Source organism: Manacus vitellinus, unplaced genomic scaffold (assembly GCF_001715985.3).
Source record: "Manacus vitellinus isolate BGI_N305 unplaced genomic scaffold, ASM171598v3 scaffold_103_pilon, whole genome shotgun sequence".
Lineage (NCBI taxonomy): Eukaryota > Metazoa > Chordata > Aves > Passeriformes > Pipridae > Manacus > Manacus vitellinus.
This window is the reverse complement of record NW_021938814.1, coordinates 770,034-782,905: the sequence shown is the minus strand read 5'-3', so window position 1 is coordinate 782,905 and position 12,872 is coordinate 770,034. Positions and strand designations below refer to the sequence as shown.

Sequence of the window (12,872 nt, the reverse complement as noted above, 5' to 3'; positions counted from 1 at the left end):
AAAAATATTAGCTTGAAAAACTTGCTTACTTGTGCAGGTATCCTGGTTATAAAAATAAAATCCATGGGATCGTGGGGATGGGCACGAGCCCTCGTCCTGATCCCAGTTGGAACAGTGGCCACGATGCCGATGCTGGTCCCTCATAGACATCAGCTAAACAGAGGATTTAGGATTTTCCTCGTGGCCAGAGGCAAAGCTTGGAGCAGCAGAGGATGTTTGCTGGGAGGAATGAGGGATGGAGGCTGTGGGAATGCAAGGAATTTGACCGCAAGGGTCCCTCCGTGGCCGGCACAGGGAAAGAGGAGGAGGAGGAGGAGGAGGAGGAGGAGGAAAAGGAGGAGGTCATGCAGCCCACAAACAGTGCTGGAATGGGAATTGGCAGTGGGCCTTGCTGGAGGGTTTACTAGAAGCTCTTGGTCCTCTCCAGCCCCAAACTCACTTGGTGATGTTTGTCTCCATGTGCCCGTGCGGCAGCGTAGGATTGGCAGGCTGGGTCGGGAAGCACCAAATCCTAAATGCAAATAAACAAAAAACAACCCAAAATAAGCATTTTCACAGCTCTCAGGTGCCTTTCTGGAGTTTGGTGTCAGAGCCAGCAAGGGCAGACACATCCCTGGGAAGCCCAGCTGATGTTATCCTACATCTGCTTGTTCCCTTGGGCAGCATCCCCATCATTTCTCTGCATATCCCAAATAAAAGGAACTTTTGAGCTCATAGTGAGCTCTTGAACTTCCTCTGTCAGTGAGCAGCCTGGAGTTTGTTCAGAGATGTGGGGAGGAATGTGAGGACATGAATTCTCTTCCAAGCCAGCAGCTTCACCCTCCCCATAGAATCACAGAATCCCCTGAGTTGGAAGGGACCCACGAGAATCATCCAGTCCAACTCCTGGCCCTGCCCAGGGCACCCCAACAATCCCACCCTGTCCCTGAGAGCGTTGTCCAAGCCCTCCTTGAGCTCTGTCAGCCTTGGGGCCATGACCACTGCCCTGGGGATCCTGTTCATTGCCCCACCATCCTCTGGGGGAAGAACCTTTTCCTGAGATCCAACAAAAACCATCTCAGGACCAAAAGCAATGCCAGGACCCAGCTGGGATCACACCAATGCTCCAGCAGGGCCAGCACGAGCGGCAGATCTCTGCTCGCTTGTCCCTGCTCACATTCACTTTGGCTGCTTTTCCACCTAAGGAATTGTGCATGTGTTTTGGTTTGGTTTTTTTTTTTTTTGGCTTGAACTTTGGTTTGCAGTTAATTTACACTTTTTCTTTGCTTTGTTGCCATATTTCTGATTGCTTTTTTTTCTTTCTGCCTCCTTTTCCTTTTTTTTTTTTTGTTTTCCATTTCGCCTTGCCATCTACAGCCAGGCTATGTAAGAGACTTGGTAAGTGACAGCAACAATAAAATTAAGATACGTTTAAAATAAAACTTAAAAATAATCTAGAACCCCTCTGGTTTAGAGAGCAGCGATGAAAACACTAACAAAACCTACACCCTCCCTGAGAAACCTGGGCCCTGCTTGGTTTTTTTATAGTGGTCCCCAGTGACTTATGCTGCGAAACTGGAAACCCTACACCACAAATTTGCCTTGTTGTTGTTCGCTCGCATCCTGCGCCTTAAAATTCCCTGAGAGCCCGAGCGGCTCTTCTGCCTCCAGACAGCCCAGATCTATATTTGCTTTGATATGTCTGGAGATGGGAAGCTCCACGTTTATCCGCCGTGGTCGCAGGCTCTGAGCAGCTGGGGCTGAAATAAGACCTCGGGGTAGAAATCGTTGATTATCCACGTTCGGATCCGCGGCGGTTCCCGAGCCGTTCCCGTTCGCGCGAGGTGCCGCCGAGGTGCCCCCCTTCCCTAAATCCGGTGTGTTGGCCGCCCGCAGATCACGGCACGCATCCTGGAAGCCCACCAGAACGTGGCCCAGATGAGCCTCATCGAGGCCAAGATGCGGTTTATCCAAGCCTGGCAGTCGCTGCCGGAGTTCGGCATCACGCACTTCAACGCAAGGTCGGTGGGGCCGCTGGGCTGGGCGGGAGGAATTTTCCTTAATAAACGTGTGGGGTGTGTTAAAAATCACCGAATCATCATGGAATGGGTTGGGTTGGAAGGGGCCTCGCAGATCATCTCGTTCCAACCCCCTGCCACGGGCAGGGACACCCTTGTGCTCATCTTTAGCTGGGGAAGTCGCGCTGGAACTGAAATTAAAAGCATTAATGGCATCGACTTATAGAAATTATTTTATGAGTTAACTCAGCTACTGAATTTGCATTTATCACAGGTTCAATTTTATTAATCCCTCACCCTGTCACAGGTTCCAGGGTGGGAAGAAGGATGAGCTGATCGGCATCGCCTACAACCGGCTGATCCGGATGGACGCCAGCACGGGAGACGCCGTCAAGACCTGGCGCTTCAGCAACATGAAGCAGTGGAACGTGAACTGGGAGATTAAAATGGTGAGATGGCGTTTTACAGCCTGTCCTCTTCCCTGGCTCCTGTCCCTGAGACAGGCACCACTCCTGGGATCATGGAATCCCAGAATAGTTTGGGTTGGAAGGGATCTGGAAAGGATCTCAAAATGGTTTGGGATCTTGTAGTTCCACCTGCCGTGGGCAGGGACACCTTCCACTAGCCCAGGTTGCTCCAAGCCCCATCCAACCTGTCCATCAACACTTTCAAGGATCCAGGGGCTGCCACAGCTTCTCTGGGCAACCTGTGCCAGGGCCTCACCACCCTCACAGCCAGGAATTTTTTTCCCAATATCCCATCTAACCCTGCCCTCTGGCAGTGGGAAGCCATTCCCCCTTGTCCTGTCACTTCATGCTCATGTCCAAAGTCCCTCTCCAGCTCTCTTGGAGCTCTTTTAAGTACTGAAAGGGGCTCTCAGGTCTCCCTTGGAGCCTTCTCTTCTCCAGGCTGAACACCCCCAGCTCTCCCAGCCTGTCTCCAGAGCAGAGGGGCTCCAGCCCTTGGAACATCTCCATGACCTCCTCTGGACTTGCTCTAGCAGCTCCATGTCTTTCTTGAGCTGGACACAGTGCTCCAGGTGTGGATGTTACTATATTGATGTAATACAGTTTTTCCTCCCTCCTCTTCCACCCTCCTTGGAGATCAAGCAGAGCTTGTCCCAGCTGCTGGTGGAGTAGAGTGTGACCCTTAAAATAAAGAAAAAAAACATGAATCTTTCTCTACTGCAGCCAGGAATAATTTTCACTGGTCTCTGAACACCCATTCCAAGGCAGTTAAGTAAAATCAAACCTCAGCATTGATGCTCAGGCTTCATCCTAACCAGTAACATAAATATACAGGGCCTTCTCCATACCCAAGTTCCTTTTATGTGCTGTACAGCTCAGGCTTTCATTTAAGTAAGTAGTGAAAAGAAAGAGTAGACACTTCCCCAGGCTCTGAGATGGGCTTTTCCCTCACTGTTACGTTTGGATGAACAAATTTTTGGTCTCCTTTTTGGCAGCACACCTAATTAAAATTGCCAGGGATACATGAGGGCTGTTGTCCTGCGGTTTGTGGCTCGTTAAGAGTTGTTGGAAAAATTATTCAGCTTCCCTCTGCCTCAGAGTCATTGTTTTGACCCAGTTGCAAGCCCCAATATCCCAATTATTCAGCTTGGATACTCTGCTGGGAATCCCCCACCCTCCCACAGAGCTGTCAGTGATGGGGGGACAAAAAGAGAAGGAGTATCAATAAATGGTTGGTCTGTTCAGTGCCTCCAAAACGACCTCCCCCAGCCCCCATAAAGTATTTCTCAGGCAAAAATTCAACTTAGAGAACCAGGGAAAACTGGAAAGAAAGCCCAGACTTCAGTGGGTCTGTGCCTGGTTTCTCTGGAAGTAAAGAAAATCTGGCCATGTGCCCACCACTGAGAGGTGGAAACATGCTGGGGGATTGTTTCTGAGTCATGGGGGAATAAAAGGTGTAATGGTAATTTAAATAAATAAAGAGGCAAATAAATAGAAAATTAATAAAAATAATAAAAAAGGCAATAAAAGGTATTTCTGTATCTAAATATTTGACTAGCAGTCATCATAGAGTTAGTTATAGGGTGTGTAAAGGTGGAAGGAACCCATAAAGATTGTTGAGGCCAAATCATCATATATAGAATCACAGAATTATGGAATGGTTTGGGTTGGAAGGAGCTTAAACATCATCCAGTTCCACCCCCTGCCGTGGGCAGGGACACCTTCCACTAGCCCAGGTTGCTCCAAGCACCATCCAACCTGGCCTTGGACACTTCCAGGGATCCAGGGACAGCCACAGCTTCTCTGGGCAACCTGTGAGAAAGGGCCTCCCAACCCTTCCACAGCCAACAATTTCTTCCCATATCCGCATCTACCTGCCCTCTGGCAATGGGAAGCCATTCCCCCCTTGTCCTTACACTCTAAGCCCTTGTCCCCAGTCCCTCTCCAGCTCTCCTGGAGCCCCTTTAGGCCTGAAGGGGCTTCTCCAGGCTCTCCGGGAGCCTTCTCTCTCCAGGTGAACCCCCTCAGCTCTCCCAGCCTGGCTCCAGAGCAGAGGGGCTCCAGCCCCTCGGAGCTTCTCCGTGGCCTCCTCTGGACCCACTCCAGCATTGACATCACTGGATTTTACTTAGGCATTGGAAAAAGCATCTGAGTAGACAGAAAAATCAGGGAGAAAGGAGGCAGCAGTTCCCTCGGGGAGCCCGGGGGGGGGCTGACGCTGTGCTCTCGCGCTCCAGGTGACGGTGGAGTTCGCGGACGACGTCCGGGTGTCCTTCATCTGCACGGAGGTGGATTGCAAAGTGGTGCACGAGTTCATCGGCGGGTACATCTTCCTGTCCACGCGGGCCAAGGACCAGAACGAGAGCTTAGATGAAGAGATGTTCTACAAACTGACCAGTGGCTGGGTGTGAGCCCCGCCCGCCCCGCACCCGGAGGAAAACCCCCCATGGCCATATTAATTAATATTTAACTTTCCAAAGCTGTTCTTCTTTGAGATAATGCTGCTTAATAAAGTAAGCTTGAAATGTATCTTTTTTTTTTTTTTTCTTTTTATCATTGGAATTTTTTTTTTTAATTTTTTTTTTTTTTTGCATTACCAGACCAGTTAATCTGTGTGCACTAATGAGCACTTCTGTTAATTCGCTATAACAAGACCATGTCTGGGTCGTGGATCCAGATTTCGGTGGGCAGATCAGGATAAGGTTTAACTGACTTAAAACAGCCAATTTTGGAAGAGAACTCTAAGCCATCTTCTTGTAAAGCCATCCAGGGGCTTAACCTATATGAAGTCTATTTTTCATGTTTAATGCATGAGTGTTTTATTTCCTTTTTTTTTTTTTTGTGTGTTTTTATTCTGTACATTTGTCCTTTTTGGAAGTTTTTAATTCCTAAACAGAGCTGCCATCTCTCCTCTCACACTACACACACCAGGACTGCGACAGGTGCCTGATGTGACTTTTGTGTGGCCTTGAAGATGATCTTCTGTTAGTCTGTTATAGCTTGGTTTTGTTTGTTTAACTTGCCTTTTGATAATCATTTATATTGTCCTTTTTTTTTTTTTTAATTTTATTTGTACACCATATTGTATTATGACACTTTTAGTATTCACCAGCATAGTCACTGTTCTGCCTCTGATATGCAAAGTTTTTCATTACGATATGAAGTAAAAGGTCTATGAAGTAAAGGTTTTGTGTAACTAATGTAAAAAACACAAATTTTATAAAATTGTACAGTTTTGTTAACTAGTCTCACAAGCCAGCTAGAATATTGCATAGATCCTGTGTATCAGCAGTACCTATAGGATGTCTGGAAGGGGTATGGGGAGAAACCAAGGAATAAAAAAAAAAACAAAAAACAAAAAAAGCAAAAAATACAATTTCAGTGAATTTTTACCTTAAGTTAAAGGGGATTTCAGAGCTGTGCCACAACACCCTCAATAACTGATACCTGGGGCCAGGTTCATTAAGCCATTCCCACAGTAATGCCAATGAGGAGAATCCCGTCCCCCACCCAATGCCGAGGAATAACCAGTGTTGTGTTCGAGTACTCTGTGGTTTCAAGACTATGTAAAAATGCATTTTATTTTAAATAAAAGTCAAATCTTTTATTTAATATTCGGCTGCCACTCCTGGTTTTTGTGGTTTAACTGAGCTGTGGAAGGGCCATAAGTAACTCCCATAGGATAGATCCATCCTGTGCCAGCCCTGTGCTCCCTCACACTGCTCTATCCTGAGCTTGCCGAAACAAATGCCACCAAAAAGCAGAAGAAGTCACAGAATCACAGAATATGCTGAGTTGGAAGGGACCAACAAGTCATAGAATTATGGAGTGGTTTGAGGTGGAAGGGATCTTAAAGATTATCTTGTTCTAACCCCTGCCATGGGCAGGGACACCTTCCACTATCCCAGGTTTCTCCAAGCCCCATCCAACCTGGCCTTCAACACTTCCAGGGATCCAGGGGCAGCCACAGCTTCTCTGGGCAACCTGTGCCAGGGCCTCACCACCCTCAGAGTCAGGAATTTCTTCCCAGTATCCCATCAACCCCTGCCCTCTGGCAGTGGGAAACCATTCCCTCTCGTCCTATCCCTCCAGGCCCTCGTCCAAAGTCCCTTTCCAGATCTCTTGGAGCCCTCTTTAGGTCTCCTTTAGATCCCAATCCCTGGCCAGGCAGGCAGTGGGGAAGCAGCCCAAGGATGCAGGGAATCACAGGATCTAGGCCAAGCCCACTATTAAACAATGTCCCCAAGTGCCACATCTACACATCTTTTATATCCCTCCAGGGCTGGTGACTCCACCACCGCCCTGGGCAGCTGTGCTGGTGCCTGACCACCCTTTCCATGAAGGAATTTTACCCAAAACCCAACCTAAACCTCCCCTGGCACAAATGATGCATTCCTCCATTTCTGAGTTTCACACCAGGAAAGGCTGCACCCTTGCTCCATAAAATCCAAGGGGAGGGGTGGCCCGATGATGCCGGGCGATTCCTCCCACTCCCTGTTCCCGCCGCAAGTGGGACCGCAGCCGGGGCGGAGGTGTGCTCAGGATGTGCCAGGGATGCTCCCAGTCCTGCCCCACACCCGAGGGCTTGTTCTTCTGGGTGCTGGCAAGTCCAGGCAGCCCCAAGAGGCACACGAATGGAGGGGTGGCGTGTGCGCTCCTGGCAGGCAGCGCCAGGATTTCGGCTGGATGATTTTGGGAGCGGGTGAGGCACGGCAATAACTCTGGAATAGCTCCAGAGCTGGGCGTGTGATGGGGATGGCTCGCTGAAAAATATTTACCTCCCATTTCCCAGCCTGGGGTTGTGCTGGATGGGGAGGTGTAACGTGGATAGGAAAGATGGAGGGAGAAGATGGACCAAGTCCCCTCGGTCCATCCATCCCACAGGGCTCTGTTACGCTGCTCCAGGGCCTGAATTTGCAGCTGGGGGAGGTGATAAGGCAGGAAACGCTGAGGAGAAAAGCAGAGGAGGTCGGGAAGGGGCATGGGAAGGCAGAGGCTGCTGTCGGCTGCAGCCCTTCCCTGCATGGCCCCCCGAGGACGGGAGCTGGGAGAAGCCGGGTGGGAAGCACTGCAGGCGCTTGCAGGAGGCTGGGAAGCAGGGAGAGGGTCTCAGGGGGTTTGAGGTGATCTTTCCTTTCTCCTCAGATGAAAAGATGCAAGTGAAAATGAGCTGTTGCAGCTTAGGGGGATTAAAAAAAAATAATGCGGTTTTCCTAAAATCTGGAGAAACACCAGATAAAATACAGCACACGGATGGGAATGACCACACACAGGATGGACATGGGAGTGAGGAGGAAGCACGAGGAGCACATTGGAAAATGGATCAAGGAGGGAGGTGGTAAGAGCTGGAGCCCGTGGGAAGGGATGGATGATCCACCTCAGGGACAGGCAGCGAGGACAGGGGGGTTATGGCCATTTGTTCCATGCTCCTTATCCAAAGGAAAACCAGGATGTGGTGGGCGCAGAGGGTTTCCAGTGATGTGCTGGGGAGAGATGTCACAGACCAGGTGGTTTTGGGGGTGTTTGGGCATTAAACCCAAAAGCAGACGATGAGGAAGGTCTTGGCAAGCCAAGGCACTGCAAATCCCAATTCCCACAGCTCCAGCACTGGAGGGAGACACGGAGGTTTATTCTGCTGACGCAGCAAAATCTGGCCGTGGTTGTCCCTTTTGGAGCAAACCAAACTAAAACCAAAACCAAATCCAGGGAGAAACCAGCCCGTGGGTGTCCACAGCCCCCGGGAGTGACTCAGCCTCGGGGAGGAAGAGCTGTGACTGTCTGGCATCCACAGCTGTGCTGGGGAAAAAAGGAACTATTTCCAACTATTTTGATAAGCACATGACGGGGAGGGAGGTTCAGAGCCAACAGGGCTGCTCAACCCCCAGTTTAACCAAAGTAAGTGGCAGGGATGCCTGAAAATGGGACAACTCCAGCTCTCCAGCAAGCAGCAGGGCCAGGGGGATGATGTTCCTCACTCGCTGACCCCGTTCCTGGCCCTTGAGGGCGGAAAAGGAAAAAATAAATCACTTTTTGTCAAGGTACTGATGCAAACCGGCTGCCAGGGTGAAAACCCACCTCTCTGAATGCAGGCAGGGGATTTGGATGCCTGTGTGAGCCCGGCATGGGCTGGGGGGTCGGCTGGGATTCCTATGGAGTTTTAAGCCCCAAGTAACTTAATACCGTGCAGATGGGCAAGGCCTGGAGCGGGTTTAAAGTGGGATCAGTGGAGTTTTGAATGGGGGAGAGGTTTGCAGACCCATGGAGCTTTTAAAAACAAAGCAAACAAGAAATATGTCCGAAACAGGGCTGTCCCCTGCAGCAAGCAGGGGGTGAGAGCCGGGTATGAGGACATCCCGCTGACAGGAATTGATGGAAAAGGATCATTTGGGGAAGCTGTTGGTTTGGGGAGGCAATAAACCTCCATCCCTGGAAGTGTTCAAAGCCAGGTTGGACAGGGCTTGGAGCAACCTGGGCTAGTGGAAGGTGTCCCTGCCCATGGCAGGGGGGTGGAATGAGATGAGCTTTAAGGTCCCTTCCAACCCGAACCATTCCATGATTCAGTGATTCTGTGATAACACAAACTGACCCCAAACCACTCCAGAAGGGTTATTGCCTACAACCAGGACAAGTGGGTTTCCAAAAGCCTTCCCATTCCTCCTGCTGTGGGATGGCCACCCCAGGCACTGGGGCTTTCCTGTGGTGGGCAGGGGCTGTAGAAAGCTCCTTAAATTAATCCATAGTAAAACCAAGCTGGATGAGTCACTTAAGTGTCTCAGGAAGCACGTTGGAGTCTCTCCAGCCTTCAGGCCAGGAAGGGGCTCCTGGGTGGCCAGCACCAGCTCCCTGTGGGGCTGGCTGTGTGCAAAGGCACAGTCTCCCAAATTCCTGGCTCACACCACGAGGGAATGCGAGAGCTTTGTCTGACCTGGTCCTGCCTTGTCCAACCCCTCGTGGGTTGAGCATCCCAGGGCTGGGATCAGCAGCATCGTTCACCCTGCCCTGCCCCAGGAGAGGGACCCTCTGAGGGCACTCAGGACCACCAGGCATTTACCTGGCATTGACTGGGGATGCAGGGAAGCCAGACCTGGTGTCGGCACATCCAGCCAGGATGCAGCCCAGAGGCGGAACCACGCACGGATGTGAGTTGCCTGCTTCAATCTGGCTGCACTTCCCAGGTGTATTAACCCTCATCTCCAATGCAGGAAGGGATGGTGAAGATCCAGAGCCCTCAGTGACAGCACCAGGAACAGTTTAATTGGTCTAATTAAATTCTGACTGATCAGTGACTTTGCTCAAAACCTTTCTGGAAACCAGCGGAGGGGTTTATTTGTTTGCTTTCAGTCTCACAAAAGCCCTGTGTGCTTTTATTTGTGGCACCGAGGCACTAAAGAGATAAAAGATCCATAAATATCTGCTGGATGTTATAGATTTTTTTAAAAAAATTAAGTTCCTCCCTGCTTGCAGCTCCTTCCCGTAAGCACCAGTGCAATGCAGCTTCCATCGGCATCCCAGCCTTCCCTTTGAAATCCCCTGCATCCTTCCAGCTGTTCCACATATTTCAGGCTTGAGTGGCCCCCCAGAAACTGCTCCTTTGGTTTCCTTTAAGCTCTCCCTGTCTGGTTTTTGTAACTCCAGAATGCAAACGGGGACTTTTCCCAGGCTGCAGGGCTGTGATACCCTCGGGATGCAAACCTGGACCTCCCTCCCGCGGGGAGCCGGAAACAGCCGGTGGGCTGGGGAGGGAGAGGGTGGGAAACACCAGTTTAAGGAGAATTTAAAAACCCAACATGCCAAATTCATCCCCAAAAAGGCTGCCAGGGAGCTCAAGCCTTTGATCAGCATTTGATCTGATCCGTGGAAGAGGCTGCGGAGCTGCACTTCAGGAGTTTTCCTTTTTTTTAGCCTGACACAGGAGCAGCAAAATATTTTCCTAAATCCCCAGTGGCTTGGAAAGGCCAATCCTATATTTCACAGTGGCTCAAATACGCAGGAACCTGTCAGACACTTAAATAATTCAGGAATTTTTCCCTTTGATCCCTAGTTGAGACAAAGACCTGGTAACAGAGCTCCCATGTGCTGTCGGCTCCTGGTGAAGCTGCAGATTCCCAGCTGGTGGGAAGCCTCTGGCTGGAGGAATCCCACTCCCCCTCCTCTTGAGAATGCAGCAGTTTGAGCAAACAAAGCATTTGCTCTGGGTTTTATTTTTGGCTTGTGGTCAACAGCTGGTCAGTCCCTAATGAGCGAGCTGGGCTTTGATTTCCTGCCTGGAAAAGGGGGTGAGAAGTGGGAGAGGATCTGGGTTAGAAATCTGACTCACATCAGTGATCCCGGCTGGGAGCTGCTACCATTAATCCTTTGCCTGGGGACATGTTCCAGAGGGAGGTACTGGATCTGCTTAGGGACAAGTATGAGGGAACACAGGGGAGTTTCAGGGGTTCCCAGAGAAAGTGAATCTCCCTCATCCCAGGCTGTCCAAGGAAAGGCACCATATCCCACAGCACTGCCCTCCAAACTGGGCTCATGGGATGGGATGACAGTGGCTCTGTTGTTCCTTGTGTGTAATTCCTTAATCATTTATAGAATCCCAGGACAGTTTGGGTTCAAAGGGAGCTCAAAGCTCATCCAGTCCCACCCTCTGCCATGGGCAGGGACAGCTTCCACTAGACCATGTTACTCCAAGCCCCATCCAACCTGGCCTTGGACAATTCTAGGGATGGGGCAGCCACAGCTTCTCTGGGCAACCTGTGCCAGGACCTCACCACCCTCATAGGGAAGAATTCCTTCCCAGTATCCCTCTAAACCTGCTCTCTTTTCCACATCTTCTTTCCTTTCAGAGCACCTGGGCCCTCTTGAGTTCCCCACAGTGGGAGAGGAGATGCTAAATAAGCCCATCTAATTCCTGCTCACCCAGAAGGCAGGGATGGACAGACCTCATGTGGGACACTCTGCAAAATCATGTTCCTGATTTCCCTGACGGCTCTCAGCAGATTTAGGCAGGAGGGCAAAGACCTGCTGTTCTCCAGCAGTGACCCTGAGGAAAGTTCTGTGTGTTCTGCTTTTGCCCTGACAAAGAGGGCAAGGAAAGCTCTTGGGAATGGCAAACCTGGGAATAACCCTGCCTGTCCTTCCAGAGGGACAGAGCTGCCCCAAGGCCACCTCCAGCCCCCATCCATGCTGTGTCCCATCACAAGGGACCACATCTGATTCACATCATCTCACAGCTGAAAATCCCATGTCAGGCACTTCCAAGGAAATGGCCTTACATCCGGGGGACTCTCCTGGAGCTCGGGGTGAGCTGCAGGGTCCAGATGATGGCTGTGGGCAGCTGCTTTATCTCCTGAATGTTCTTCCTCTTCCCATAAACAGGAGGAGCGGATGGGAACGTGTCTGAGATGGATTGGGAAACGAAAGAGGGGGAGGAAGAGGGGTGTTAAATCTTCAAAAGCACTGGAGTGCCGGATCCTGGAAGAGAACTGAAGGGAGAACAGGGAATGTCACTGGTGAGGGAACGAGATGAGCACCAGGGAAAGCACCAGGTGAGAGCTTAGAATATTTTCCAGGGCAGAGCCCAGCCCCAACTACTCCCTCAGCACCCACAGCCAAACCCTGCATTGTCCCAGACATCCACACAGCCTGGGAATGAGAACATCTGGAACCTACGCTTCAGGAATTGTCCTTCAAGCCCTCTGTGACCAAGCCAATCCCCACCCCTTAATGACATCGTTAATTAAGCAGAGTTCAGAAATAGCCCTGCAGGATTTCCTGCCTTCCCTCCCCTCCAACTACAGCACAAGGTAAGGGGAAGGAGGAGAAGCTCATAAAGCAGAATTAAGGGAAGATGCTCCATGGAGCCCAAGGTACATCCCTGATTAATTCTTTTCCTTTCATTTTGAGTGACTCCTGCCTTCCCCTGCCCAGGCACACCCAAAGCACAGCTCACCTTTCCCATCCCAGGTGTGTAAGCTCTCCAAGATACACCGGGCTTCATTAAATTCAGGTCACTAAATTCCCAGGAAGAGCCCAGGCAAGGGGGATGCGGGCAGTGGCAGGAATCTCACTGTCTGCCTGGGTGCAGGAGCAGATCCAGACACGGAACAAGCTGAAATCTGATGTGTAATAACTCCACCTAGAGGGAAAAGGGATGGTCGGGAGAGAGGGACACGGCCGAGCATGTTCCCAATTGCCTGTCTGGCACCGAGGGGGAATCATGGGCTGGACACAGGGATGGCCACTGAGACAACCATAGAATTATGGAATCCCAGAATGGTTTGGGTTAAAGGGACCTTAAAGACCATCTCGTTCCACCTCCCTGCCCCATCCAACCTGGCCTGGAACAATTCCAGGGATGGGGCAGCCACAGCTTCTCTGGGCAACCTGGGCCAGGGCCTCCCCACCCTCACAGCCAAGA

At 50.7% G+C, this 12,872-nt stretch overlaps 1 protein-coding gene across 1 annotated transcript in view; it reads left to right on the top strand.

The window, feature by feature from the left end:
- Positions 1 to 5,827, top strand: part of FERMT2 (fermitin family member 2) — a 35,285-nt gene extending 29,458 nt beyond the window's left edge. The window contains exons 13-16 of the mRNA XM_018088466.2: positions 1,357 to 1,377; positions 1,876 to 2,000; positions 2,305 to 2,446; positions 4,702 to 5,827. Of these exons, the coding sequence (XP_017943955.1) occupies positions 1,357 to 1,377; positions 1,876 to 2,000; positions 2,305 to 2,446; positions 4,702 to 4,875 (462 nt within the window). The 3' untranslated portion in view covers positions 4,876 to 5,827. The remainder of the gene's footprint in view (positions 1 to 1,356; positions 1,378 to 1,875; positions 2,001 to 2,304; positions 2,447 to 4,701) is intronic.
- Positions 5,828 to 12,872: the final 7,045 nt, after the last annotated feature.